The following is a 26,704-nucleotide window of genomic DNA, read 5'->3' as shown; positions in this document are numbered from 1 at the left end:
TCCCCAGCGCTTAGAACAGTGCTTTGCACATAGTAAGCGCTTAACAAATGCCATTATTGTTGTTGTTATTATTATTATTATTATTATTATAACCAACAGAGCCGCACTCTTTCCACCTTCAAAGCCCTACTGAAATCCCATCTCCTCCCAGAAGGCTCTGATGGCTGACCTCTCATCTCCCCATCCTACTCTCCCTCCCTTCTTCATCGCCTGTGACTTCACCTCTCAACTCCCCACCCTACTCTCCCTTCCTTCTGCAACAACCATGTATTTAAGTATTTAAGCCCATAAGCAGCGTGGCTCAGTGGAAAGACCCCGGACTTTGGAGTCAGAGGTCATGGGTTCAAATCCCGGCTCCGCCAATTGTCAGCTGCGTGACTTTGGGCAAGTCACTTCGCTTCTCTGGGCCTCAGTGACCTCATCTGGAAAATGGGGATTAAGACTGTGAGCCTCCCGTGGGACAACCTGATCACCTTGTAACCTCCCCAGTGCATAGAACAGTGCTTTGCACATAGTAAGCGCTTAATAAATGCCATTATTATTATTATTATATCCCCTAAGCGTTGACACCCCACCCCGCAGCATTTATGTCCATATCCGTAAGCTCTGTTACTTCCCCTACTTGTAATTTATTTTAATGTCTGTCTCCCCACCTAGATTGTAAGCTCCTCGAGGGCAGGGATCAGGTCTTCCGGTTCTATTAATGATGGTATTTGTTAAGCGCTTACTATGTGCAAAGCACTGTTCTAAGCGCTGGGGAGGTTACAAGGTGATCAGGTTTTCCCTGGGGGGGGGGGGGCTCACAGTTTTAATCCCTATTTTACAGATGAGGTAACTGAGGCACAGAGAAGTTAAGTTATAATGGCATTTGTTAAGCGCTTGCTATGTGCAAAGCACTGTTCTAAGCGCTGGGGGGATACAAGGTGATCAGGTTGTCCTGCGTGGGGCTCACAGTCATCATCCCCATTTGACAGATGAGGTAACCAAGGCTCCGAGAAGTTAAGTGACTTGCCCAAGGTCACACAGCAGATGTGTGGCGGAGCCGGGATTCGAACCCATGACCTCTGACTCCAAAGCCCGGGCTCTTTCCACTGAGCCATGCTGTTTCTCTTGTACTGTCCTGGGTGCTCAACATAGAGCTCTCCCTACAGTAAGCCCTCGATGAATGCCAGTGATGGACTGGTTGAGTGAGTGCCAACTAAGGATGGGCCCACTGTTGGGTAGGAACCGTCTCTCTATGTTGCCAACTTGGACTTCCCAAGCGCTTAGTACAGTGCTCTGCACACAGTAAGCGCTCAATAAATACGATTGATTGATTGATTAATTGATAACACACTGAACTTGGAGAAGTGCAGGAGAAATACGGCACCCGTTCCCTGCTGCTGGTTCATGGGGTCGGGAAATATGGGCCTGAGGGCAGGGGGCCCGAAAGCTGGGGGGTAGGGGCCCAAAAACGGATAACACCAGGCCTGGGGAAATCATCATCATCAATCGTATTTATTGAGCGCTTACTATATGCAGAGCACTGTACTAAGCGCTTGGGAAGTACAAGATGGCAACACATAGAGACAGTCCCTACCCAACAGTGGGCTCACAGTCTAAAAGGGGGAGACAGAGAACAAAACCAGACATACTAACAAAATAAAATAAATAGAATAGCTAGGTACGAGTAAAATAAATAAATAAATAAATAAATAAATAAATAAATAAATAAATAAATAAATAAATAGGGTAATAAACATGTACAAACATATAGGGAGCGTGAGGCCCAGGGATGGGGAGCATGAAGCCTAAGCACAGGGAGCAGGGGACCGGGAACAGTGCTTAGCATTCATTCATTCATTCAATCGTATTTATTGAGTGCCTACTGTGTGCAGAGCAATCAGTCAATCGATCGGATTTATTGAGCGCTTACTGTGTGCAGAGCACTGAGCACTTGGCACATAGTAAGTGCTCACTCTCCGGCTCTGCCAGCTGTCAGCTGCGTGACTTTGGGAAAGTCCCTTTAACTTCTCTGCGCCTCAGTTCCCTCATCTGTAAAATGGGGATTGAGACTGCGAGCCCCCCGTGGGACAACCTGATCACCTTGTAACCCCCCGAGTGCTTCGAACAGTGCTTGGCACATAGTAAGCGCTTAACACCAACATTATTATTATTATTACTATGTGCCAAGCACTGTTCTAAGCCTAAATAGGTGTCTCTTCCCCACCTCATTTGAAGGGACCCCCTCGCCTCAGAAACTCTCACGGGCCTGGCCTGTTTTCCGGTCCAGTGCTCTGCACCCGGTAAGCGCTCAATAAGTATGATTGAGTGAGAGTGAGTGAGACTCAATAAGTGAGAGTGAGTGAGACTCAATAAATAGGACTGAGGGAGAATGAGGGAGTGAGTGACTGAAGGGAAACGCCTCCAGTCCAGTGCTCTGCACCCGGTAAGCGCTCAATAAGTATGATTGAGTGAGAGTGAGACTCAATAAATAGGACTGAGTGAGTGAAGCGCCTCCAGTCCAGTGCTCTGCACCCGGTAAGCACTCAATAAGTGTGATTGAGTGAGAGTGAGTGAGATTCAATAAATAGGACTGAGAGAGAGTGAGTGAAGGGAAGCACCTCCAGTCCAGGGCTCTGCACCCAATCGGTTCTCAATAAGTACAACTGAGTGAGAGTGAATGAGACTCAATAAGTGAGAGTGAGTGAGACTCAATAAATAGGACTGAGGGAGAGTGAGTGAGTGCGTGAATGAAGGGAAGTGCTTCCAGTCCAGTGCTCTGCACCCGGTAGGCGCTCAATAAGTACGACTGAGTGAGAGTGAGTGAGACTCAATAAGTGAGAGTGAGACTCAATAAATAGGACTGAGGGAGAGTGAGTGAGTGAGAGAAGGGAAGCGCCTCCAGTCCAGTGCTCTGCACCCGGTAGGCGCTCAATAAGTACGATTGAGTGAGAGTGAGTGAGACTCAATAAATAGGACTGAGGGAGAGTGAGGGAGTGAGGAAGTGAAGGGAAGTGCCTCCAGTCCAGTGCTCTGCACCCAGTAGGTGCTCAATAAGTATGACTGAGTGAGAGTGAGTGAGACTCAATAAGTGAGAGTGAGTGAGACTCAATAAATAGGAATGAGGGAGAGCAAGTGAATGAGTGAAGAGAAGCGCCTCCAGTCTAGTGCTCTGCACCCGGTAGGCCCTCAATAAGTACGATTGAGTGAGAGTGAGTGAGACTCAATAAACAGGACTGAGGGAGAGTGAGGGAGAGAAGGGAAGCGCCTCCAGTCCAGTGCTCTGCACCCGGTAGGCGCTCAATAAGTATGATTGAGTGAGAGTGAGTGAGACTCAATAAATAGGACTGAGGGAGAGTGAGTGAGAGAAGGGAAGCGCCTCCAGTCCAGTGCTCTGCACCCAATAGGTAATCAATAAGTATGATTGAGTGAGAGTGAGTGAGACTCAATAAATAGGACAGAGGGAGAGTGAGTGAGAGAAGGGAAGCGCCTCCAGTCCAGTGCTCTGCATCCGGTAAGCGCTCAATAAGTATGACTGAGTGAGAGTGAGTGAGACTCAATAAGTGAGAGTGGGACTCAATAAATAGGACTGAGGGAGAGTGAGAGAAGGGAAGCGCCTCCAGTCCAGTGCTCTGCACCCGGTAGGTGCTCAATAAGTACGATTAAGTGCGAGTGAGTGAGACTCAATAAACAGGACTGAGGGAGAGTGAGTGAGTGAAGGGAAGCGCCTCCAGTTCAGTGCTCTGCACCCGGTAGGTGCTCAATAAGTACGACTGAGAGTGAGACTCAATAAATGAGACTGAGACTCAATAAGTGAGAGTGAGACTCAATAAACAGGACTGAGGGAGAGTGAGTGAAGGGAAGCGCCTCCAGTCCAGTGCTCTGCAGCCGGTAGGCGCTCAATAAGTACGACTGAGTGAGAGTGAGTGAGACTCAATAAACAGGACTGAGGGAGAGTGAGTGAGTGAAGGGAAGCGCCTCCAGTCCAGTGCTCTGCACCCGGTAGGTGCTCAATAAGTACGACTGAGAGTGAGACTCAATAAATGAGAGTGAGACTCAATAAGTGAGAGTGAGACTCAATAAACAGGACTGAGGGAGAGTGAGTGAAGGGAAGCGCCTCCAGTCCAGTGCTCTGCAGCCGGTAGGCGCTCAATAAGTACGACTGAGTGAGAGTGAGTGAGACTCAATAAACAGGACTGAGAGAGAGTGAGTGAGTGAAGGGAAGCGCCTCCAGTCCAGTGCTCTGCACCCGGTAGGTGCTCAATAAGTACGACTGAGAGTGAGACTCAATAAATGAGAGTGAGACTCAATAAGTGTGAGTGAGACTCAATAAATAGGACTGAGGGAGAGTGAGTGAAGGGAAGCGCCTCCAGTCCAGTGCTCTGCAGCCGGTAGGCGCTCAATAAGTACGACTGAGTGAGAGTGAGTGAGACTCAATAAACAGGACAGAGAGAGTGAGTGAGTGAAGGGAAGCGCCTCCAGTCCAGTGCTCTGCACCCGGTAGGTGCTCAATAAGTACGACTGAGAGTGAGACTCAATAAATGAGAGTGAGACTCAATAAGTGAGAGTGAGACTCAATAAACAGGACTGAGGGAGAGTGAGTGAAGGGAAGCGCCTCCAGTCCAGTGCTCTGCAGCCGGTAGGCGCTCAATAAGTACGACTGAGTGAGAGTGAGTGAGACTCAATAAACAGGACTGAGAGAGAGTGAGTGAGTGAAGGGAAGCGCCTCCAGTCCAGTGCTCTGCACCCGGTAGGTGCTCAATAAGTACGACTGAGAGTGAGACTCAATAAATGAGAGTGAGACTCAATAAGTGAGAGTGAGACTCAATAAACAGGACTGAGGGAGAGTGAGTGAAGGGAAGCGCCTCCAGTCCAGTGCTCTGCAGCCGGTAGGCGCTCAATAAGTACGACTGAGTGAGAGTGAGTGAGACTCAATAAACAGGACTGAGAGAGAGTGAGTGAGTGAAGGGAAGTGCCTCCAGTCCAGTGCTCTGCACCCGGTAGGTGCTCAATAAGTACGACTGAGAGTGAGACTCAATAAATGAGAGTGAGACTCAATAAGTGAGAGTGAGACTCAATAAACAGGACTGAGGGAGAGTGAGTGAAGGGAAGCGCCTCCAGTCCAGTGCTCTGCAGCCGGTAGGCGCTCAATAAGTACGACTGAGTGAGAGTGAGTGAGACTCAATAAACAGGACTGAGGGAGAGTGAGTGAGTGAAGGGAAGCGCCTCCAGTCCAGTGCTCTGCACCCGGTAGGTGCTCAATAAGTACGACTGAGAGTGAGACTCAATAAATGAGAGTGAGACTCAATAAGTGTGAGTGAGACTCAATAAATAGGACTGAGGGAGAGTGAGTGAAGGGAAGCGCCTCCAGTCCAGTGCTCTGCAGCCGGTAGGCGCTCAATAAGTACGACTGAGTGAGAGTGAGTGAGACTCAATAAACAGGACTGAGAGAGAGTGAGTGAGTGAAGGGAAGCGCCTCCAGTCCAGTGCTCTGCACCCGGTAGGTGCTCAATAAGTACGACTGAGAGTGAGACTCAATAAATGAGAGTGAGACTCAATAAGTGAGAGTGAGACTCAATAAACAGGACTGAGGGAGAGTGAGTGAAGGGAAGCGCCTCCAGTCCAGTGCTCTGCAGCCGGTAGGCGCTCAATAAGTACGACTGAGTGAGAGTGAGTGAGACTCAATAAACAGGACTGAGAGAGAGTGAGTGAGTGAAGGGAAGCGCCTCCAGTCCAGTGCTCTGCACCCGGTAGGTGCTCAATAAGTACGACTGAGAGTGAGACTCAATAAATGAGAGTGAGACTCAATAAGTGAGAGTGAGACTCAATAAACAGGACTGAGGGAGAGTGAGTGAAGGGAAGCGCCTCCAGTCCAGTGCTCTGCAGCCGGTAGGCGCTCAATAAGTACGACTGAGTGAGAGTGAGTGAGACTCAATAAGTAGGCGTGAGGGAGAGAAGGAAAGCGCCTCCATTTGCAGGCTCTCCGGCCGTGCCCGACCACAACATGGCGCCCGGAGCGGCCTCGCTTGCCCGGGCGATGACGTAGGATGACGTAGGATGACGTCGGGGCGGCTGTGCCCGGCTCCGCCCCCTGCGCTGCACCGCCCCGCCGCTGTTCCCGTCAGCGACCCACCCGCCCTCCGCGCTGCTGCTGCTGCTGCTGCTGCTTACTGGTCCTGCTTACTGGTCCTGCTTGCTGGTCCTACTGGTCCTGCTGGTCGCAGGCACCGGGCGCCATGGAAACGGTCAACCAGGTAGGAGGCGGCTCAGCACCGCGGACAGCTGCCCACCCCGGGCATCCATCCATCCATCCATCAATCAATCATATTGATGGAGAGCTTACTGTGTGCAGAGCACTGTACTAAGCGCTTGGGAAGTCCAAGTTGGCAACATCTAGAGACGGTCCCTACCCAACAGTGGGCTCCCAGTCTAGAAGGGGGAGGCATCGGGGCTCGACTGGGCCATTGGGCACTGGCACAGGCGGAGGGCATCGCACCGACCTCAAAATGCATCCAGGACAGATGATGCTGATGATGCTGCTGCTGCTGCAGGAAAAAGAAGAAAAAAAACAACAACCCTGCAGTGCCCGCTGCCAGGGGGCGGGAGGGGATCCGTCTTCTAGACTGTAAGCCCGCTGTTGGGTAGGGACCGTCTCCTGATATTGCCAACTTCCCAAGCGCTTAGGCCAGTGCTCTGCGCACAGTCAGCGCTCGACAACCTCCCCAGCGCTTATGCATTCATTCAGTCCTATTTATTGAGCGCCTACTGTGTGCAGACTAAGCGCTTGGGAAGTCCAAGTTGGCAACATCGAGAGCCGGGCCCTACCCAACAGCGGGCTCGCAGTCTAGAAGGGGGAGACAGCCGACAAAATAAAACATATTAACAAAACAAGATAAGCCCGCTGTTGGGGAGGGACCGTCTCTACACGTTGCCAACCTGCGCCTCCCAAGCGCTTTGCACAGAAATGCCATCATTATTTATAATTGATAAATACGATTGAATGAATGAATCAGGGAGGTTAAGGGGTGGGGAGGGGGCTGGACCCCTAACACGGTGGAGGGGGCGGGAGATGCTCATCATTTCGTTCATTCATTCAATCGTATTTATTGAGCGCTGCCTGTGTGCAGAGCACTGGACTAAGCGCTGGGGAAGCCCAGGTTGGCCACATAGACGTCCCTACCCAACAGCGGGCTCACTGTCTAGAAGGGGGAGATAGACAACGAAGCATATTAGCAAAATAAAATAAATAGAATAGTAAATATGTGCCCAGTTCCACCCTCCCCCTGGGTAGAGAGGGCAAGATGAAGGGGGAGGAGAAATCTCGGGGGCATTCGGGAGGAGGGGGCGGGGGGCACTGGGCGACGGGGGGTAAGAGCGAGAAAAAGGGGGGGAGGTCGAGGAAGGAGAATGTGGGAAGCGGGGATCAGAGGGGAAGGAGAGGGGTAAACCCACTGGGGGAGCCTGAAGGGATAGAGGGCAGGGGAAGGGGGAAAAATCCAGGAGGATAGGATGGGGAGGGAGAAGCAGGGGAAAACTGGGGGGGGACCAGGTTGGGGGCTAGGGGAGGTGGCTCTGCGGATGCGCTTGGAAACAGAGAGGAGAGTGGGAAGGGAAGAGGGGTACCTGATGGCAGGGGTTGGGAAGGGAAGGTCTGGGAATAGAGAGGGTCATTGGTGCAGGAAAGGGGGGGAGCGGTCCCGGTTGCGGGGAGGCAAAGGAATGCCGAGGGTCGTGTCATTAGGGATTGGAGGAGCAGGAATATTTCCCTCCAGGAACCGCCCGAACCCCAGAAATATCCTCTAAAAGGACACACGAAGACTGGGGAAAGGAAGGGGAGAGCGTGAGGCGCGGGCCCGGAATTGGCCCCAACCTTAGGGCTGGAAACGGCTCGGGGATCCTAACCCAGGACCCTCAATTGCCTTCGTCCCCCTCCACAGCTGGCACTGGCCCGAGAGCCAGCCGACAGACTGGCGGGGTGACCAGAGACTCCGCCCCCCAGCCCTTTCCCCGACATGTACGCTCCCCGTTCTCACCAGGCCATCTCACCCTAACCCCCCTCCATCTTCCCTTCTCATCATTCCCTTCTAATCCGCCCTCTCTCCTTCCATCCTTCCTCTCCCTCCTTCCAGGACCCTCTTTAACCTCCCTCTTCCCTCCCTAAACGCTCTCTCCCTGTCTCTGCCACCTCGTTCTCTCTCCTCCTCAATTTCCCCCTCTCACTGGTCCACCCTTTCTCTGTCTCTATCCCGCCCTCCTCTCTCTCTCTCTCTCCCCACAGCTGGTGGCCGGGGGGCAATTCCGGGTGGTGAAGGAGCCCCTGGGCTTCGTGAAGGTGCTGGAATGGGTGAGTCATCCCAGATTGGGGAAAAGAGAGTCCCCCCGGGTTGGGGTTAAGGGATGGCACTCGAGAGGGAGTGGGAAAGGGGGTGGGAGGGTGGCAAAGGAGCCCCGGGTGAGGAGAGTCATCCAAACGACGTCATGGAGACGAGGCCTTGGAGCCTCGACGCCTCTGGTTAGGGAGAGCGGGCCTGCCGTGATGTCACCGGGAAAGAGGGAAGAAAAAGTCCGGTTTTGACGTCACTTGACCGGGTGACGTGGAGGGGAGGTGGGGGGGACGGCTGTTACAACGTGGTGGGAAGAAAAACCCAGCTGCTGGGCCAAGGGCCTGGGAGAGGAGCCTCCACTCTGACGTCGGCGAGGAGGGGGAGCGAGTCGGTGTGATGTCTGATGCTGGGGAGGGTCTCTAATTGCAACGTCACGGGGGGCGTTTCCTCTGCTGTGACGTCAAGAGGGAAAATCTCCGATGCGACTGTCTGTCCCTCCTAAGGGCACAGGCCTCTCTGCAGCCCCCTGCCTCCTGTCCTTCTCTCTTTCTCTCTCTCCCTTTTCTCCTCCATCCCCTTTGGGGTCTCCTAGGAAGAGCAGAGGAATTTAGAAGCCAAGAGGCTTCTCTGCAGCCCACTGCCTCCTGTCCTTCTCTCTTTCTCTCTCTCCCTTTTCTCCTCCATCCCCTTTGGGTCTCCTGGAAGAGCAGAGGAATTTAGAAGCCAAGAGGCTTCTCTGCAGCCCCCTGCCTCCTGTCCTTCTCTCTCTATCTTTCTCTCCCTTTTCTCCTCCATCCCCTTTGGGGTCTCCTGGACTAGCAGAGGAATTTAGAAGCCAAGAGGCTTCTCTGCAGCCCACTGCCTCCTGTCCTTCTCTCTCTCTCTTTCTCTCTCTCCCTTTTCTCCTCCATCCCTTTTGGGGTGTCCTGGAAGAGCAGAGGAATTTAGAAGCCAAGAGGCTTCTCTGTAGCCCCCTGCCTCCTGTCCTTCTCTCTTTCTCTCTCTCCCTTTTCTCCTCCATCCCCTTTGGGGTCTCCTAGGAAGAGCAGAGGAATTTAGAAGCCAAGAGGCTTCTCTGCAGCCCACTGCCTCCTGTCCTTCTCTCTTTCTCTCTCTCCCTTTTCTCCTCCATCCCCTTTGGGTCTCCTGGAAGAGCAGAGGAATTTAGAAGCCAAGAGGCTTCTCTGCAGCCCCCTGCCTCCTGTCCTTCTCTCTCTATCTTTCTCTCCCTTTTCTCCTCCATCCCCTTTGGGGTCTCCTGGACTAGCAGAGGAATTTAGAAGCCAAGAGGCTTCTCTGCAGCCCACTGCCTCCTGTCCTTCTCTCTCTCTCTTTCTCTCTCTCCCTTTTCTCCTCCATCCCTTTTGGGGTGTCCTGGAAGAGCAGAGGAATTTAGAAGCCAAGAGGCTTCTCTGTAGCCCCCTGCCTCCTGTCCTTCTCTCTTTCTCTCTCTCCCTTTTCTCCTCCATCCCCTTTGGGGTCTCCTAGGAAGAGCAGAGGAATTTAGAAGCCAAGAGGCTTCTCTGCAGCCCACTGCCTCCTGTCCTTCTCTCTTTCTCTCTCTCCCTTTTCTCCTCCATCCCCTTTGGGTCTCCTGGAAGAGCAGAGGAATTTAGAAGCCAAGAGGCTTCTCTGCAGCCCCCTGCCTCCTGTCCTTCTCTCTCTATCTTTCTCTCCCTTTTCTCCTCCATCCCCTTTGGGGTCTCCTGGACTAGCAGAGGAATTTAGAAGCCAAGAGGCTTCTCTGCAGCCCACTGCCTCCTGTCCTTCTCTCTCTCTCTTTCTCTCTCTCCCTTTTCTCCTCCATCCCTTTTGGGGTGTCCTGGAAGAGCAGAGGAATTTAGAAGCCAAGAGGCTTCTCTGTAGCCCCCTGCCTCCTGTCCTTCTCTCTTTCTCTCTCTCCCTTTTCTCCTCCATCCCCTTTGGGGTCTCCTAGGAAGAGCAGAGGAATTTAGAAGCCAAGAGGCTTCTCTGCAGCCCACTGCCTCCTGTCCTTCTCTCTTTCTCTCTCTCCCTTTTCTCCTCCATCCCCTTTGGGTCTCCTGGAAGAGCAGAGGAATTTAGAAGCCAAGAGGCTTCTCTGCAGCCCCCTGCCTCCTGTCCTTCTCTCTCTATCTTTCTCTCCCTTTTCTCCTCCATCCCCTTTGGGGTCTCCTGGACTAGCAGAGGAATTTAGAAGCCAAGAGGCTTCTCTGCAGCCCACTGCCTCCTGTCCTTCTCTCTCTCTCTTTCTCTCTCTCCCTTTTCTCCTCCATCCCTTTTGGGGTGTCCTGGAAGAGCAGAGGAATTTAGAAGCCAAGAGGCTTCTCTGTAGCCCCCTGCCTCCTGTCCTTCTCTCTCCCTTTTCTCCTCCATCCCCTTTGGGGTCTCCTGGAACAGCAGAGGAATTTAGAAGCCAAGAGGCTTCTCTGCAGCCCCCTGCCTCCTGTCCTTCTCTCTCTCCCTTTTCTCCTCCATCCCCTTTGGGGTCTCCTAGGAAGAGCAGAGGAATTTAGAAGCCAAGAGGCTCCTCCCACCGTTAAGTAATTGGGAACCAGGGAGGAGGGGCATGATCTTGGGATAGGGGAGGGAGCAAGGAAGAGGAGAGAGAGAAGATTGGACGACATCAGATTTCCAGAGGCTGTTCCTTCTCCAGGGTGATGTCCCAGGAGAAGGGGAAACGTATGGGGCAGGGGGGAATAGGGCCTGTGGCTAAGGGTGTCCCTGAAGAGAAGAGGAAGGGGGCAGGGAGGAGTAGGGATTTCTTCTGAGGGAGGGAAGGAGGGAATCTAGGGAAGGGGTAGTGCTTTAGAAGATACCACTACCCCCATCCCCCTCTCAGTAATCCACCCTGATCTGGGCAGCGTTTGGCCTAGATAGCAGCCCCTCCTTCTTCTGGGGATTAGGCCGGGGGTAGGGCATCCAGGCTCCCATCTGCTCTCTGGCCAGGTTGGGAGTGAGGAGACGGGGCCTTTCCTCTCCGCTGTCGTGACCGGGCCATGGCGCCCACGCGCTCTGATGCTCGGGGTTCCCATGGGACATTAGAATTCCTGGAACGATGGGGAGAATGCACTCAATCGATCAATCAGTGGTATTTGTTGAGCACTTACTATATGCAGGCCACCGTACTAAGCACTTGAGAGAGTTCTACACAGCAGAGTCGGTAGACCTGTTCCCCGCCAGAAAAAAACTTACAGTCTCGGGGGACGACGTTAAAATAAATTATGGACATAAGCGCTGTGGGCTAGGGTGAGGCTAGGGTGAGTATCAAGTCCTTCAAGGGTAAAGAGTGACGCAGAAGGGAGGGGAGTAGGGGAAATAAGGGATTAATCAGGGAAGGCCTCTTGGAGGAGATGTGCTTTTATAAAGGCTTTGAAGATGGGGAGAGTGGTGGCCAGTCCATCAAGGAACCCCCAAGGCTGCGGGGGAGACTTCTGCAGACCCCCTGCCTTCCCACCCTGGGCTGGAGGGGGTGAGAAGAAGCCTCCAGCCGACGGCCCCTCCCGCCCCCAGGTTTTCGCCATCTTTGCTTTCGCGACCTGCGGCAGCTACACGGGCGAACTGCGCCTGAGCGTGGACTGCGCCAACAAATCGGAGAGCGACCTCAACATCGCAGTGGAGTTTGCCTATCCCTTCAGGTGGGCTGTCCGTGAACCCCGGGTTCCTCCCTCCCTTCCCCGGGCCCCTGCTGTGCCCCACATCCCTCGGCCAAAGCCTTGCCCGTCTTCCCCGCTCTTTGTCGAGTGTGGGGAGGGGATGGGGGACCAGCGGAGGAGTACAATGAAGGGAGCTGAGGAGATTTTCAAAACCATACCGAAGGGAAGCACTTGAGCAAAGGCAAAATAATTGTGCGCCTAATTAGGAGAAGAGAGTGGATTGACTTAAAATGAATACAGAGAGATGGGTTCAGGCGATAGTCACAGGACTTGGCAGATGCTTCTCCCCCAGCCACCCAACACCCCGTGGTACTCAGCCCCGAGGAGTCCATTTCGGTTAGGCCAGAGAATGGGCAGAGGCCATGGGACGGCCTCCCCCCGCCCTCCCCCGTGTAGGCCAGTGAGGCCCGGGACCCTCAGCATTTCCCTGTCCCTTCCCCCCACAATCAGGCTGCATCAAGTGTACTTTGATGCCCCGACCTGCAAAAATGAGATGACGTCCAAGGTCTTTTTGGTGGGAGACTACTCCTCATCGGCTGAGTTCTTCGTCACGGTCGCGGTCTTCGCCTTCCTCTATTCTCTGGGCGCCCTGGTCGTCTACTTCTTCTTCCAGAACAAATATCGCGAGAACAACAAGGGCCCTATGATCGTGAGTCACCCCAGTGGGCCCCCAACAGGCCCGAGAGGACCAGAGAGACCGGACAGGGAGCCCAAAGAGGCTGACTTAGGACCTGCTGGTCAGGAAAAGGGAGGGAGGCCCCCTTTCTATTGTCCTCTCCCACCCAAACCCCCTTTTTAGGACCGTCCCACTAAGACATTCAACGGGATCATTTGGGCTCAGTAGGGACTAAAACCCTCAAGGTCAGAGGTTAAGTAGCCTAGACCAACCCCCCTGAGGTTGGGCCAGACTCACTGGGTCTTGGGCTCACTTCTCAGCTGCCACTCCTCATCCCTCAGTGGCTCTTTGGCAGCCACGGGGCGGGAGCTGCCCTGTCCCCTTCCCCCTTCCCCAGGACTTCACCGTCACGGCCGTCTTCGCCTTCCTGTGGCTGGTGAGCTCCTCGGCCTGGGCCAAGGGCCTGTCTGATGTCAAGATGGTCACGGACCCAGAGAACATCATCAAGGAGATGCCCGTGTGTCAGCAGCGAGGTAACGAGTGTAAAGAAAAGATGGATCCCGTGACGTCCGGCCTCAATACCTCTGTGGTGAGCCAGGCTGCTTCCGGGGGCTGAGGAGAAAAAAGAGGGAGACTGGGGATTGGGGGGGGGTCTTCGGGAGAACAAATCTGACGAAGACCCATGGTCTGGCTGGGCCACGGTCAGTAGTTCACGCTGAGTCCCAACTGGGGGAAAATCTCTAGGTGCTTGGGGAATAAATTAAACGATGTGATTCCTGCTCTCCCCCACTGGAATAGGATATAAATTGAAAGCAGTTCCATGTTCACTGTGGGTACGAAACATGTATTCTCCCAAGCACTTAGTACAGTTCTCTGCACATAGTAAGAACTCAATAAATACCATTGATTGATTGATTGCGAGAGAAAAGGTATAGATAATGGACCAGTTGATCAATGGTATTTATTGGTATTTATCACTTTGTATCCCCCCCCAGTGCTTAGAACAGTGCTTTGCACATAGTCAGCGCTTAACAAATGCCAACATTATTATTATTATTATTATTATTATTATTATTATTATTGTACACTTACTGTGTGCAGAGCATTGTAATAAACATTTTGGAGAGTACAGTATGACAGAGTCGGTAGACACGGTCCCTGCCCACATTGGGTTTGCAGTCTAATAATAATAATTGTGGTATTTAAGCACTTAACTATGTACCAGACACTGTAGTAAGCGCTGGGGTGGATACGAGCAAATCGGATTGGACACAGTCCCTGTCATTCATTCATTCAATCGCATTTATTGAGCGCTTACTGTGTGCAGAGCACTGTACTAAGCGCTTGGGAAGTCCAAGTTGGCAACATATAGAGACGGTCCCTACCCAACAGCGGGCTCACAGTCTAGAAGGGGGAGACAGAGAACAAAACAAAACATATTAACAAAATAAAATAAATAGAATAAATATGTACAAATAAAATAAATAGAGTAATAAATACATACAAACATATATATGCGTCCCATGTGGGGCTCTCAGTCTCGATCCCTATTTTACAGTTGAGGTGAGAGAGGCACAGAGAAGTGAAGTGACTTGTCCAAGTTCACACAGCACACAAGTAGCAGAGGCAGGTTTAGAACCCACGACCCCCTGATTCCCAGGTCCGAGCTCTATCAACTATGCCAGTAGAGGGGTATATAGACACTGATATAAATCAATAATTCCCCACAGATGAATGCATTTAAATAAACAGAAATACATGAGCGCTAAAGTGATTCTAGAGGGCTAGCCTGACTAGGGAGGAGGCAGTTAATCAGGGAATGCCTCCTGGAGGGAGGGACCTTTTAAGAGAACTCTGAAAGAGACGACTCGGTGTGGTGAAGCAGAGTGGGTAGATCTTGGGCCGGAGAAGCAGCGTGGCTCAGTGGAACGAGACCGGGCTTTGGAGTCAGAGGTCGTGGGTTCAAATCCCGGCTCCGCCACTTGTCAGCTGTGTGACAAGTCACTTCTCTGTGCCCCAGTTCCCTTATCTGTTAAATGGGGATTAAGACTGTGAACACCCCCATGGGACAACCTGATCACCCTGTAACCTCCCCAGCGCTTAGAACAGTGCTTTGCACATAGTAAGCGCTTAATAAATGCCATTATTATTGTTATTATTATTATTTAGGCTGTCCAGTGTCCTACAACCCGATTGCTCCAGGAGCTCTGAGCAGCAGCAGGGCGCCCGGAAGGAAATCCCAGCCTATTTCATTTCTGGCCTAGCGCACGCTGAAAGAGGTCCTGGGCCAGGTCAGCCCCTAATGGATAGTCAGAAAGTCATGGGTTCTAATCCCACCTCCTCCACTTGTCTGCTGGGTGACCTTGGGCAAATCGCTCTACTACTTCTTCATGCCTCAGTTACCTCATCTGTAAAATGGGGATTGAGACTGTGAGCCCCAACTGGGACAGGGACTGTGTCCAACCCGCTTTGATTGTATCTACCCCAGCGCTTCGTACAGTGCCTGGCACATAGTAAGTGCTTAACAAATGCCATAATTATTATTATTATCTGGTCCAAACAGGACTTGATTCCCACCTGTCTAAAACAGGAGGAAGCTGTGGGTCTAACCTCTCTCTCTCTCTCTCTCTTTCTCTCTCTCTCTCTCCCTCCTCCCTTCTTCTCTTTGTCCTCTGTCTCCCATCCCCACTCTTCCCCTTCTCTTCTTGCTTTCGCTCCCCCGTCCCCCACCATCATTCTCCTCTCTTTCTTTTCACTCTCCTCCTCCTCCTTCTCTCTCTCTCTCTCTCTCTTTCTGGTTTTCTGCTCTAGGTTTTTGGCTTTCTGAATCTGGTGCTGTGGGTTGGAAATCTGTGGTTTGTGTTCAAGGAGACGGGCTGGGTGGCCCCATTCATGAAGTACCCACCTGCTGCCCCTGAGAAGCAGCCGGCTCCTGGGGATGCCTATGGGGAGTCAGGCTATGGCCAGGGGCCCGGGGGCTATGGCCAGCAGGACTCGTACGGCCCCCAGGGTGGCTACCAGCCCGACTACAGCCAGCAGGGCTATGGGCAGCAACCCGACTACAACCAGCAGGGCTATGGACAGGGAGGGCCCACCTCCTTCTCCAATCAAATGTAGGCTGGTAAGTGATGGGTGCCTCCCTACCCAGTGGGGAGGTGGGAGAGGGAGGGGCTAAAAGGATGTTTGTGTGTCTGCCTGTGTGTGATTTGAGTGTATGTGCTCATACTTGCACTGTATCTGGGTGAATTGATCTGTGTTTCTTTCATTAGGTGTCCCTGGATGCGTGTATTCATTCATTCATTCAATCGTATTTATTGAGCACTGACTGTGTGCAGAGCACTGGACTAAGCGCTTGGGAAGTCCAAGTTGGCAACATATAGAGACGGTCCCTACCCAACAACGGGCTCACAGTCTAGAAGGGGGAGACAGACAACAAAACAAAACATGGGGACAGGTGTCAAGTCATCAGAATAAATAGAAGTAAAGCTAGATGCACATCATTAACAAAATAAATAGAATAGTAAATAATGTACAAGTAAAATAGAGTAATAAATCTATGCAAACATATCTACAGGTGCTGTGGGGAGGGGAAGGAGGTAGGGTGGGGGGTGTATCCGTGTTGGTATTTCTGCCTCACTCTCTGGGTCTCTGTATCTGCCTCTGACTTTAAACTTATTTATTCGGCTCTACAGGCGGGAGAACACAGTCCTAGGAAATTGGCGCGCAAGTTAGAGAACTGACAGAGTTTGCAGTAATAATGAAGATAAGAACGCCCACACTTAAGTCGATAGATAGGATAATTACCTGAATCAGTTGGGGTGGGTCAAAGATGGTGCTGGCTGGTTGGAGAGTGGGTGGGAGGGATTAATCAGGGAAGGCTTCCTGGAGGAGGTGGGCCACAAGATGCAGTGTAAGAAAGGAGGGGGGGGGGGTATGGAATCCAGGAGCAGGGAGGCTATTCGAAGCCTTGGGCGTCCTCTCAGAGTTATAGCTGCCAACTTTTCATTTTCAGTAGGGTGAGGATTTCAGGAGAAAGGAGAGAGGGATTCCCTATCCCATCCAAGAACCTAGTGGCAAGATCACAGGCCTGGGAATCACAGTACCTGGATTTCTAATCCTGGCTCTACCACTCCCCTGCTGTGTGACCTTGGGCAAGTCACTAAACCTCTCTGTGCCTCAGTTTCCTCATCTGAAAATAGGGATTCAGTGCCTGTTCTCCCTTCCCCTTAGACTGTGAGCCTGTTATGGGACAGGGACTGTGTCCAACCAGATTATCTTGTATCTACCCCAGGGCTTAATACAATGCTTGACACATAATAAGAGCTAACAGATACCACCGTTATTTTTATCATTATTATTATTATTAGCCGAAGACCCAAGACCAAAGCCACAGAGGCGTACCCAGGGATAGAGAGGAGACAGAGAACAGAAAAGAACCAGAGACAAACTGATAGAGAAGAAAGAGACAGAGAGGGGGAGGGAAAGCAGAGAGGAAAGGGATGGGAGGAGGAGGAGAGGGGGATGGAAGACCAAGACCCAAAGAAAAAGGTGGCAAAGGGACCCAAACCTGGAAGGAGGACAGAGATTTAAACACACTATATATGAACCACTGGGATGGAGGTGGGCTCACTGGCAGAGGACAGAAATTATGCCCAGTAGTGTGGGGGGCAGGGGAGGTGTCTAAACCCAGCCCGCCATCCAGGGCGAGGGAGGGTGGGAGAGCTACCAGCCAGAGCAAGATGCCCCCCTACCCTTTTCCAGGGCTGTGAGAAGTAGCCTACTGGATAGAGCATGGGCCTGGGCATGAGAAGGATCTGGGTTCTAATCCTGGCTCCACCACGTGTCTGCTGTGGGACCTTGGGCAAGACACTTCACTGGGCCTCAGTTATCTCATCTGTAAAATAGGGATTAAGACTGTGAGCTCCATGTGGGACAGGGACTGTGCCCAACCTGGTTTGCTTGTATCCACCCCAACCCCTAGAACAGTGCCTGGCACCTAATAAGTACTTAACAGCGTGGCCAGGTGGGTATCAGAAGGCCATGAGTTCTAATCCCGGCTCTGCCATTTGTCTGCTGTGTGACCTTGGGCAAGTCATTTAACTTCTCTGTGCCTTAGTTCCCTCATCTGTAAAATGGGGGTGAAGGCTGTGAGCCCTATGTGGGACAGGGACTGTGTCCAACCCAACTATCTTGAACATATCCCAGTGCTTAGAGCAGTGCCTGGCACATAGTAAGCACTTAACGCATAACATTATTATTGTTATTAATAGATTATTATTATGATTATTAGAAGTCCACTTCCCTTGCAGCCAAGGTCCAGAGCAAAGTGGGGAGTGGGCTGAGGGACTTGCTTCTTAGGGACTGGCCCAGAAGTGGGCCCCAGAAGTGTTAGACGTGGTCCACTATCACTGGGGAGGCACAACAGGCCAAATTCCAGCCCCAGTCCCAGCCGTTAGCCAGGTTGACACAGTCCCTAGAAGACACCTGGGGAAATGGGAAGGACAGGGGGACTTGGCCCCCCATGCTGTGGTGGAAGGAGTTGTAGCCTTTTAGGGGGCCAACTGGAAGCTAAGCTACCAGTATGTCATCCCCAGCTTCTGGCCAGATCCCATCCAGGAATAAGGGGCACAGAAGTCTAACTTCACCTGCCCTGCCCTGCCCTGCCCTGCCCTACTTGCTGTGAATTGCCTCCCACAAACACCCCCACCCTGGAAAGAAATTCCTAGGCCTTGGCTCCTTAGCACTCTTGGGCCTTGGCACCTTGATACTCCTGGGCCTTGGCATCCAGGTCAAAGTCAGGAAGGGGAGGCCCGAATGTGAGGGTCACAAGAGGACAGACTGTCCCGGAACAAAAGGCGTTGGCTGGGGAATCGGGGAGAGGAGAGCAGGAAGGGGGCAGCCCCGTGGTGAAGCCCAGCAGCACTCGGTTCTGGAGGCTGAAGATTAGGGATGGAGATGTGGATCTAAGGGGGCAGGTTTGCTGGGCCTTTTAATTAGGAAGAATGGGGAGAGGTGGGAAAACGGGACATGGACAAGAAAAAGGTGACGGGTTGTGGAATCTAGGTAAGGGATTTGGAGATATGGGCAGAGGATCTGAGTGCCGCGGTGAAGGAGAAAGCAGTCGTGTTTGGGTCTTACCTCTCTCTGTGTTTCCGCCTGTCTGTTTCTGTTTCTCTGGCTGGGTTTCTGCCTCTGCTGAGCCAGATGCTACCATCTTAGTCAGTGGGAAACTGGGCAGCTGCCCCAGTCCCCCAACTGTCCTCAAGGCCTGATTCCTTGCATCCCTTTCCCCAGCCACCCGCTACGAACCTACTGGGGTCGGCCTGCCGGCCCGAAGGGTCCCAACCCCGAGGACCGAGTCGGGTCAAAGCCTGGCCGGGCTTGGGCCGGCCCTGGCATCCCTAGAATCCCCATTTAGGGCCATGGGGACCACCCACGGACAAGTCCCAACAGCTCAGGGCCTCCCCCTGCATGCCTGACCCTTGTCCTGAGGAAGAGAGATCAGGGTTCGCTTTCTGGCCCCCTTTGAAAGTCCGATTGCCCTGCTTGGGTCAATCTGGCCGGCCAGGCTGAAGACGCGCGGCCTGGGAAGGCTCCTGGCAGGGCATCTCAATCGCCAGCCTTTAGCTGCCCTAGCCCTCCCTGGGTTCCCTCCCATCTCCCCCCACCCCCAATGTCCTCTCCTCTCTTTCTGCAGGTTAATGCCGCGGGAGGCCCCCACGGAGGGGGGCAAGGCCCCAGGAGGATGCTGGCCCCAGTGCCCACCCCCTCGTCTCTGCCCTCCGTGCCCCAGGCAGTCCAGCGCCTGCCCCCAGGGCCGTAGTTGTCTTTGCTGTTTATATATATTATATATAAATATATATATCCGTCTGGAGCGCCCCACCTGCCGCCCCCACCCTGACACTCTGTGGTGCTGTGTGTTAGTCATGATGGAGCTGAAAGGACGTTAGAAGTTGGCAGCGGCGGGGAGGGGGAGCCGGCCCCCTCGCCCCCTCTCCCACTTCCCCGACCCCTACTCCCTCTCCAATCTCCTCTTTCCCCCCTCTCACCCCTCCCAGCCTTGCTTTGGCCCTCCCCTTCTCTTCTCAGCCCAATCTCCCGTGGGGAGGGGAAAGGAGGCCGTGGGAGGGGAAGGAATGAGCCCCAGCTTTTCCTAAGAAGGAGCAGCATCCCAGACGTTCTCCCCCCAAATCCCCACCGGCATCCCCTGCCCCAGGCAGGTCAGGGGGCAGGGGGGGAGGTGGGCAAAGGGAAGTCAAATGGGGATCTGGAGGATGGAGGAAAAGGGGGGCCTAGAGTGGTGGAGAAGTGGGCCGGAGAAAGGGATGGGAACCGGATTGAGACTAGGGATGCAGCGTGGGGTGAGGGGAAGTGGGCAAAGCGGAGGAGAGATCAAAGGAGGGGGCACTGGACCTGGGGAAGCCTCTCTGAGCTTTGGGGAAAGGATGCTGGTCAGGCTCTGGAAAGGGTGGGAGATGGAGGGGACTAATCTTTGGCGAGGGTTGGTGGGCAGGAGACAGGGCAGAGGACTGAGGGAGGAATCCCCCCCCCCCCCCTTATCCACCCTTCCAGTTCTTCCTTCCTCCCCCGCTCCCTACTCTTCTCCTCTCCGACTCCTCCAATGGCCCCTCCCTGGCCCTGAATCACCCAGCCCAGGCATCAAGATGCAATTTCTGGATTTGTGGCTGGGAAGGTGGGGGCCAAAGTCACCCCCCCTCAACTGCCTCCTTCTGGTGTGCGCTCCCTCTCTCCTTCCCTCCCTCCTTCCCTCCCCTTCTGCTGTGTCTGTGATCCTGATGGTGACGTGCTTGTGTGTTTTCATTTTGTCCAACTGTTCCCCATTCCCAATATTGTCCTCCCCCCACAACTCCAAGGAAGAACAAAGATGAATCACCCCTTCCTCCTGTCCCCCTTTTCCTCCTCCTCCCTCTTCCTCTCCTTTCTTCCTTCCAATAAAAAAGATACACCCAACCGCCTGTTTTTCTCCGTGTGTGGTGGGGTTGGGCCTTGAGGGGAGGAGGCAGGATGGAGCAGCTGGTTACAGAGGTTAGGGGAACCAGCCTTGGGCATCCCTGGCATAATAGTCATAATGATGGCATTTATTAAGCACTTACCATGTGCAAAGCACTGTTCTCAGCGCTGGGGAGGCTACAAGGTGATCAGGTTGTCCCACGGGGGGCTCACAGTCTTAATCCCCATTTTGCAGATGAGGTAACCGGGGCCCAGAGAAGTTGTGACTTGCCCAAAGTCACACAGCTGACAATCGCCGGAGCCGGGATTTGAACCCATGACCTCTGACTCCAAAGCCCGGGCTCTTTCCACTGAGCCAATCCCACTCTGCCTTTATATATTGCCAAACGGGGGGGGTCCCAAGACATTGGCTTTCAGGCCTTTTGACACTTGTATTTCCCAAGCGCTTAGTCCAGTGCTCTGCACACAGTAAGCACTCAATAAATACGATTGAGTGAATAAATTTTGAAAAACCTCTCTGAAAAGCACCCGGAGGTGGCAGAAGACCACTCGCCCTGAGAGCTTCTGAGATCCTTTTCGTCCTCTCTGTCCACCTGTCACAGTGTTTCCCTATGCGTTCAATCATTCATTCAATTGTATTTCCTGAACGCTTACTTTTTGCCGAGCACTGTACTAAGCGCTTGGGAGAGTACGACAGTAAACAGAACCGTTTCCTGCCCACAACGAGCTCTGCCATTTTCCTTCTCTCTTTCCATTTCCCTTCTTCTTTTTCTCTCTTCCACCTGAATGTCTGGCTGGCCTCCCTAATTCTCTGGCCTGTCAGTCCAGTGCCCTTTTCCCTCCCCCTTGTCTCCCTGTTTCTCTGATCTAGTGTCTGTTTAATAATGATGCCATTTATTAAGCGCTTACTATGTGCAAAGCACTGTTCTAAGCGCTGATTGTTGATTTACTTGTACATATCTATTCTATTTATTTTATTTTGTTAGTATGTTTGTTTTTGATCTCTGTCTCCCCCTTTTAGACTGTGAGCCCACTATTGGGTAGGGACTGTATATGTTGCCAACTTGTACTTCCCAAGCGCTTAGTACAGTGCTCTGCACACAGTAAGTGCTCAATAAATACGATTGATGATGATGATCTCCCCGTGGACCAAAGGATTGGATGTGGGCCCCCAGTTCAGATTAACACAACTTCTCTGTGCTTCAGTTCCCTCATCTGTAAAATGGGGATGAAGACTGTGAGCCCCCCGTGGGACAACCTGATCACTGTGTAACCTCCCCAGCGCTTAGAACAGTGCTTTGCACATACTAAGCGCTTAATAAATGGCATCATCATCATCGTTAGTGATAGTTTGGGGGGACCCAGTCCTCCCCAACCCCATCCCTGCTTTCAGGGTAAGGGGAAGTTAAGGGGGAGACGGAGGGTTAGAGCCAAACTACGATGCCCGGATTCTTCAGACCCCCTTCCCTGTGCCCTTGGACTTGGGCCAGGCTCCTGGAGGCCTCCCTGGGCTCCCCCAGCCTCTCGGCTTTCCCCCTTGGAGAAGCAGCGAGGCTCAGTGGAAAGAGCCCAGGGTTTGGAGTCAGAGGTCATGGGTTCAAATCCCACTCCACAACTTGTCAGCTGTGTGACTTTGGGCAAGTCACTTCTTGGACCTCAGGTACCTCATCTGTCAAATGGGGATGAAGACCGTGAGCCCCCCGTGGTGTCCCACAACCTGATCACCTTGTATCCCTCCAGCGCTTAGAACAGTGCTCTGCACATAGTAAGCGCTTAACAAATACCATCATTATTATTATTATTCTCTGGACCTCAGTTACCTCATCTGTCAAATGGGGATGAAGACTGTGCCCGCCCCCGTGGGACAACCTGATCACCTTGTATCCCTCTGGTGCTTAGAACAGTGCTTTGCACATAGTAAGCGCTTAACAAATACCATCATCATTATTATTATTATTCTCTGGACCTCAGTTACCTCATCTGTCAAATAGGGATGAAGACTGTGAGCCGCCCGTGGGACAACCTGATCACCTTGCATCCCTCCAGTGCTTAGATCAGTGCTTTGCACATAGTAAGCACTTAACAAATACCATCATTATCATTATTATTATTCTCTAGACCTCAGTTACCTCATCTGTCAAATGGGGATGAAGACTGTGAGCCCCCCGTGGGACAACCTGATCACCTTGTATCCCTCCAGCGTTTAGAACAGTGCTCTGCACATAGTAAGCGCTTAACAGATACCATCATTATTATTATTATTATTCTCTGGACCTCCGTTACCTCATCTGTCAAATAGGGATGAAGACTGTGAGCCCCCCGTGGGACAACCTGATCACCTTGTAACCTCCCCAGCGCTTAGAACAGTGCTTTGCACATAGTAAGCGCTTACTAAATGCTACTATTATCATTATTATTATTTCCCCACCAGACTGGGGGGGAGGCGGCATGTCCCGGGCAGGTAATTGCTGGGCGGCACCAGCTGGCAGAGATGAAAGGCCTGCTGCCTGGCAGATTTAATTAGAGCTCCCAGTCTGGCCCCAACCCCACCGCCCCCGCTCAGCTCCCGATCCCTTATCAATGGCAGGCGTGACCCCCCACCCACCCCTCGGGCCTGGGCCCTTCCCCCGTCCCGCTGTGACCCCCTCCCCCGGACCCTCTTATAATAAAAATAATAATAATGGCATTTATTAAGCGCTTACTACGTGCAATGCACTGTTCTAAGCGCTGGAGAGTTTACAAGGTGATCAGGTTGTCCCACGTGGGGCTCACAGTCTTCATCTCCATTTTACAGATGAGGGAACTGAGGCCCGGAGAGGTGAAGTGACTTGTCCAAAGTCACACAGCTGACAAGTGGCGGAACCGGGATTTGAACCCCTGACCTCTGACTCCAAAGCCCGGGCTCTTTCCACTGAGCCACGCTTGCCAGTTCTGTGCCCTGCTCCCCTGATTCGCAGGGCGAGGCTGTGTGACTTTGGGCAAGTCACTTCACTTCTCTGGGCCTCAGTTCCCTCATCTGTAAAATGAGGATTGACTGTGAGCCCCCCATGGGACAACCTCATCACCTTGTAACCACCCCAGCGCTTAGAACAGTGCTGTGCACGTAGTAAGCACTTAACAAATACCATTATTATTATTATGATGATTATGTGTAACACACTGTTCTAAGTGCTGGGGATCAGGTTGTCCCACGTGGGGCTCACAGTCTTCATCACCATTTGACAGATGAGGGAACTGAGGCCCAGAGAAGTTAAGTAACTTGCCCAAAGTCACACAGCTGACAAGGGGTGGAGCCGGGATTTGAACCCATGACCTCTGACTCCAAAGCCCAGGCTCTTTCCACTGAGCCACGCTTGCCAGTTCTGTGCCTTGCTCCCCTGATTTGCAGGGCGAGGCTGTGTGACTTTGGGCAAGTCACTTCACTTCTCTGGGCCTCAGTTACCTCAGTTCTGTGCCCTGCTCCCCTGATTCGCAGGGCGAGGCTGTGTGACTTTGGGCAAGTCACTTCACTTCTCTGGGCCTCAATTCCCTCGTCTGTCAAATGGGGATGAAGACTGGGAGCCCCCCGTGGGACAACCTGATCACCTCGTAACTTCCCCAGCGTTTAGAACAGTGCTTTGCACATAGTAAGCGCTTAATAAATGCCATCATAAAAGAGGGGTGGAGGGGCAGGGGCAGGGATTACTTGGGTGGCAAAGCCTGGCAAGGCCGCCTCCACCGAGCAGGCTGGGGGCATCGGGGATGGGGCATCGTGGAGGGGGGACAGGGGCACGGGCCTGGGGGTGGGACTGAATCTGGGAGCTTGGTCTCAGTCCCTGAGGGGTGAGAATAATAATAATAATAATAATAACGGCATGTATTAAGCACTTACTATGTGCAAAGCACTGTTCTAAACGCTGGGGAGGTTACAAGGTGATCATGTTGTCCCACGTGGGGCTTACAGTCTTCATCCTCATTTTACAGATGAGGTAACTGAGGCCCAGAGAATAATAATAATAATAATAATAATGATGGCATTTATTAAGCTCTTACTATGTGCCAAGCACTGTTCTAAGCGCTGGGGAGGTTACAAGGTGATCAGGTTGTCCCACGTGGGGCTCACAGTCTTCATCCTCATTTTACAGATGAGGTCACTGAGGCCCGGAGAATAATAATAATGATGGCATTTATTAAGCTCTTACTATGTGCCAAGCACTGTTCTAAGCGCTGGGGAGGGAGGATACAAGGTGATCAAGTTATCCCACGTGGGGCTCACAGTCTTCATCCCCATTTTCCAGATGAGGTCACTGAGGCCCAGAGAAGTGAAGTGACTTGCCCGAAGTCACACAACTGACAGGTAGCGGAGCTGGGATTTGAACCCGGGCTCTTTCCACTGAGCCACGCTGCTGCTCTATCATTAATCAAGCCATCACTGATGCTGATGATAATGATGCCATCATGATGATAATGATGTCATCATTATCAAGCGCTTAGTCCAGTGCTCTGCACACAGGAAGCGCTCAATAAATGCGATTGAGTGAATGTCTTGTCCCTGGGGGCGTGGTCTCCGTGCCTCCGTTCCCTCATCTGGAAAATGGGGATGAAGACTGTGAGCCCCACGTGGGACAACCAGATCACCTTGGATCCTCCCCAGCGCTTAGAACAGTGCTTGGCACATAGTAAGCGCTTAACAAAATACCATAATAATAATAATGATGGTATTTCTTAAGCGCTTACTATGTGCCAAGCACTGTTCTAAGCACTGGGGAGGGAGGATACAAGGTGATCAGGTTATTCATTCAATCGTATTTATTGAGCACTTACTGTGTGCAGAACACTGTACTAAGCGCTTAGCACTGTTCACAGTCTTCATCCCCACTTGACAGATGAGGGAACTGAGGCCCAGAGAAGTGAAGTAACTTGTCCAAAGTCACACAGCTGACAGAGAGCCGGGATTTGAACCCGGGCTCTTTCCACTGAGCCACGCTGCTTCTCTATAATTATCAAGCCATCATTGATTGATACCATGGCTCAGAGGAAAGCGCCCGGGCTTTGGAGTCAGGGGTCATGGGTTCGAATCCTGGCTCCGCCAATTGTCAGCTGTGTGACTTTGGGCAAGTCACTTCACTTCTCTGGGCCTCAGTTCCCTCAACTGTAAAAGGGGGATTGAGACTGTGAGCCCCCCGTGGGACAACCTGAGCACTTTGTAACCACCCCAGCGCTTAGAACAGTGCGTTGCACATAGTAAGCGCTTAATAAATGCCATTATTATTATTACTGATGATGATGATAACCCCCGCCACATGTCTGCTGCGTGACCTTGGGCGAGTTGCTTCAGTTCTGGGCCTCAGTTACCTCAACTGTAAAAATGGGGATTAAGACTGGGAACCCCACGTGGGACAGGGACTGCGTCCGACTCAACTACCCTTTATCTACTTCAGTGCTTAGAACAGTGCTTGGCACATAGTAAGTGTATAGTAAGTCACCTGTATATATGTATATATGTTTGTATGTATTTATTACTCTATTTATTTTATTTGTCTATATTTATTCTCTTTATTTTATTTGGTTAATATGTTTTGTTTTGTTCCCTGTCTCCCGCTTCTAGACTGTGAGCCCACTGTTGGGTAGGGGAAAAGCAGTGTGGCTCAGTGGAAAGAGCCCGGGCTCTTCTAGACTGTGAGCCCACTGTTGGGTAGGGACTGTCTCTATACGTTGCCAACTTGTACTTCCCAAGCGCTTAGTACAGTGCTCTGCACACAGTAAGCGCTCAATAAATATGATTGATTGTACTTCCCAAGGGCTTAGTACAGTGCTCTGCACACAGTAAGCGCTCAATAAATACGATTGATTGATTTGGAGTCAGAGGTCATGGGTTCAAATCCCGACTCTGCCAGTTATCAGCTGTGCGACTATGAGCAAGTCACTTCACTTCTCTGGGCCTCAGTTCCCTCATCTGTAAAATGGAGATTAAAACTGTGAGTCCCCCCTGGGACAACCTGATCACCTTGTAACCTCCCCAGCGCTTAGAATGGTGCTTTGCACATAGTAAGTGCTTAATAAATGCCATCATTACTATTATGTTGCCAACTTGGACTTCCCAAGCACTTAGTCCAGTGCTCTGCACCCAGTAAGTGCTCAATAAATAGGATTGAGTGAATGCCATCATTATCAAGCGCTTAGTCTGGTGCTCTGCG

The 26,704-nt window shown here is 52.1% G+C and overlaps 1 protein-coding gene across 2 annotated transcripts; it reads left to right on the top strand.

The window, feature by feature from the left end:
* The first annotated feature begins 6,138 nt into the window (after nt 1–6,138).
* On the top strand, nt 6,139–20,528 carry LOC119929986 (synaptophysin). Of its 2 annotated transcripts, none has more exons than XM_038748382.1 (7): nt 6,139–6,236; nt 8,261–8,326; nt 11,799–11,923; nt 12,392–12,590; nt 12,955–13,146; nt 15,369–15,678; nt 19,255–20,528. In XM_038748382.1, the coding sequence occupies exons 1-6, from the start codon at nt 6,219–6,221 to the stop codon at nt 15,672–15,674; spliced, it is 906 nt and encodes a 301-aa protein (XP_038604310.1). In that variant the 5' UTR covers nt 6,139–6,218; the 3' UTR covers nt 15,675–15,678; nt 19,255–20,528. The 2 variants fall into 2 exon arrangements, with proteins under 2 accessions (XP_038604310.1, XP_038604309.1); XM_038748381.1 differs by having other exon boundaries at nt 6,204–6,236; nt 8,252–8,326.
* Nucleotides 20,529–26,704: the final 6,176 nt, after the last annotated feature.

This window comes from Tachyglossus aculeatus, chromosome 6, assembly GCF_015852505.1.
Source record: "Tachyglossus aculeatus isolate mTacAcu1 chromosome 6, mTacAcu1.pri, whole genome shotgun sequence".
NCBI classification, from domain to species: domain Eukaryota; kingdom Metazoa; phylum Chordata; class Mammalia; order Monotremata; family Tachyglossidae; genus Tachyglossus; species Tachyglossus aculeatus.
Note: the sequence above shows the minus strand (reverse complement) of the source record. Positions and strands in the feature narration are given on the sequence as shown.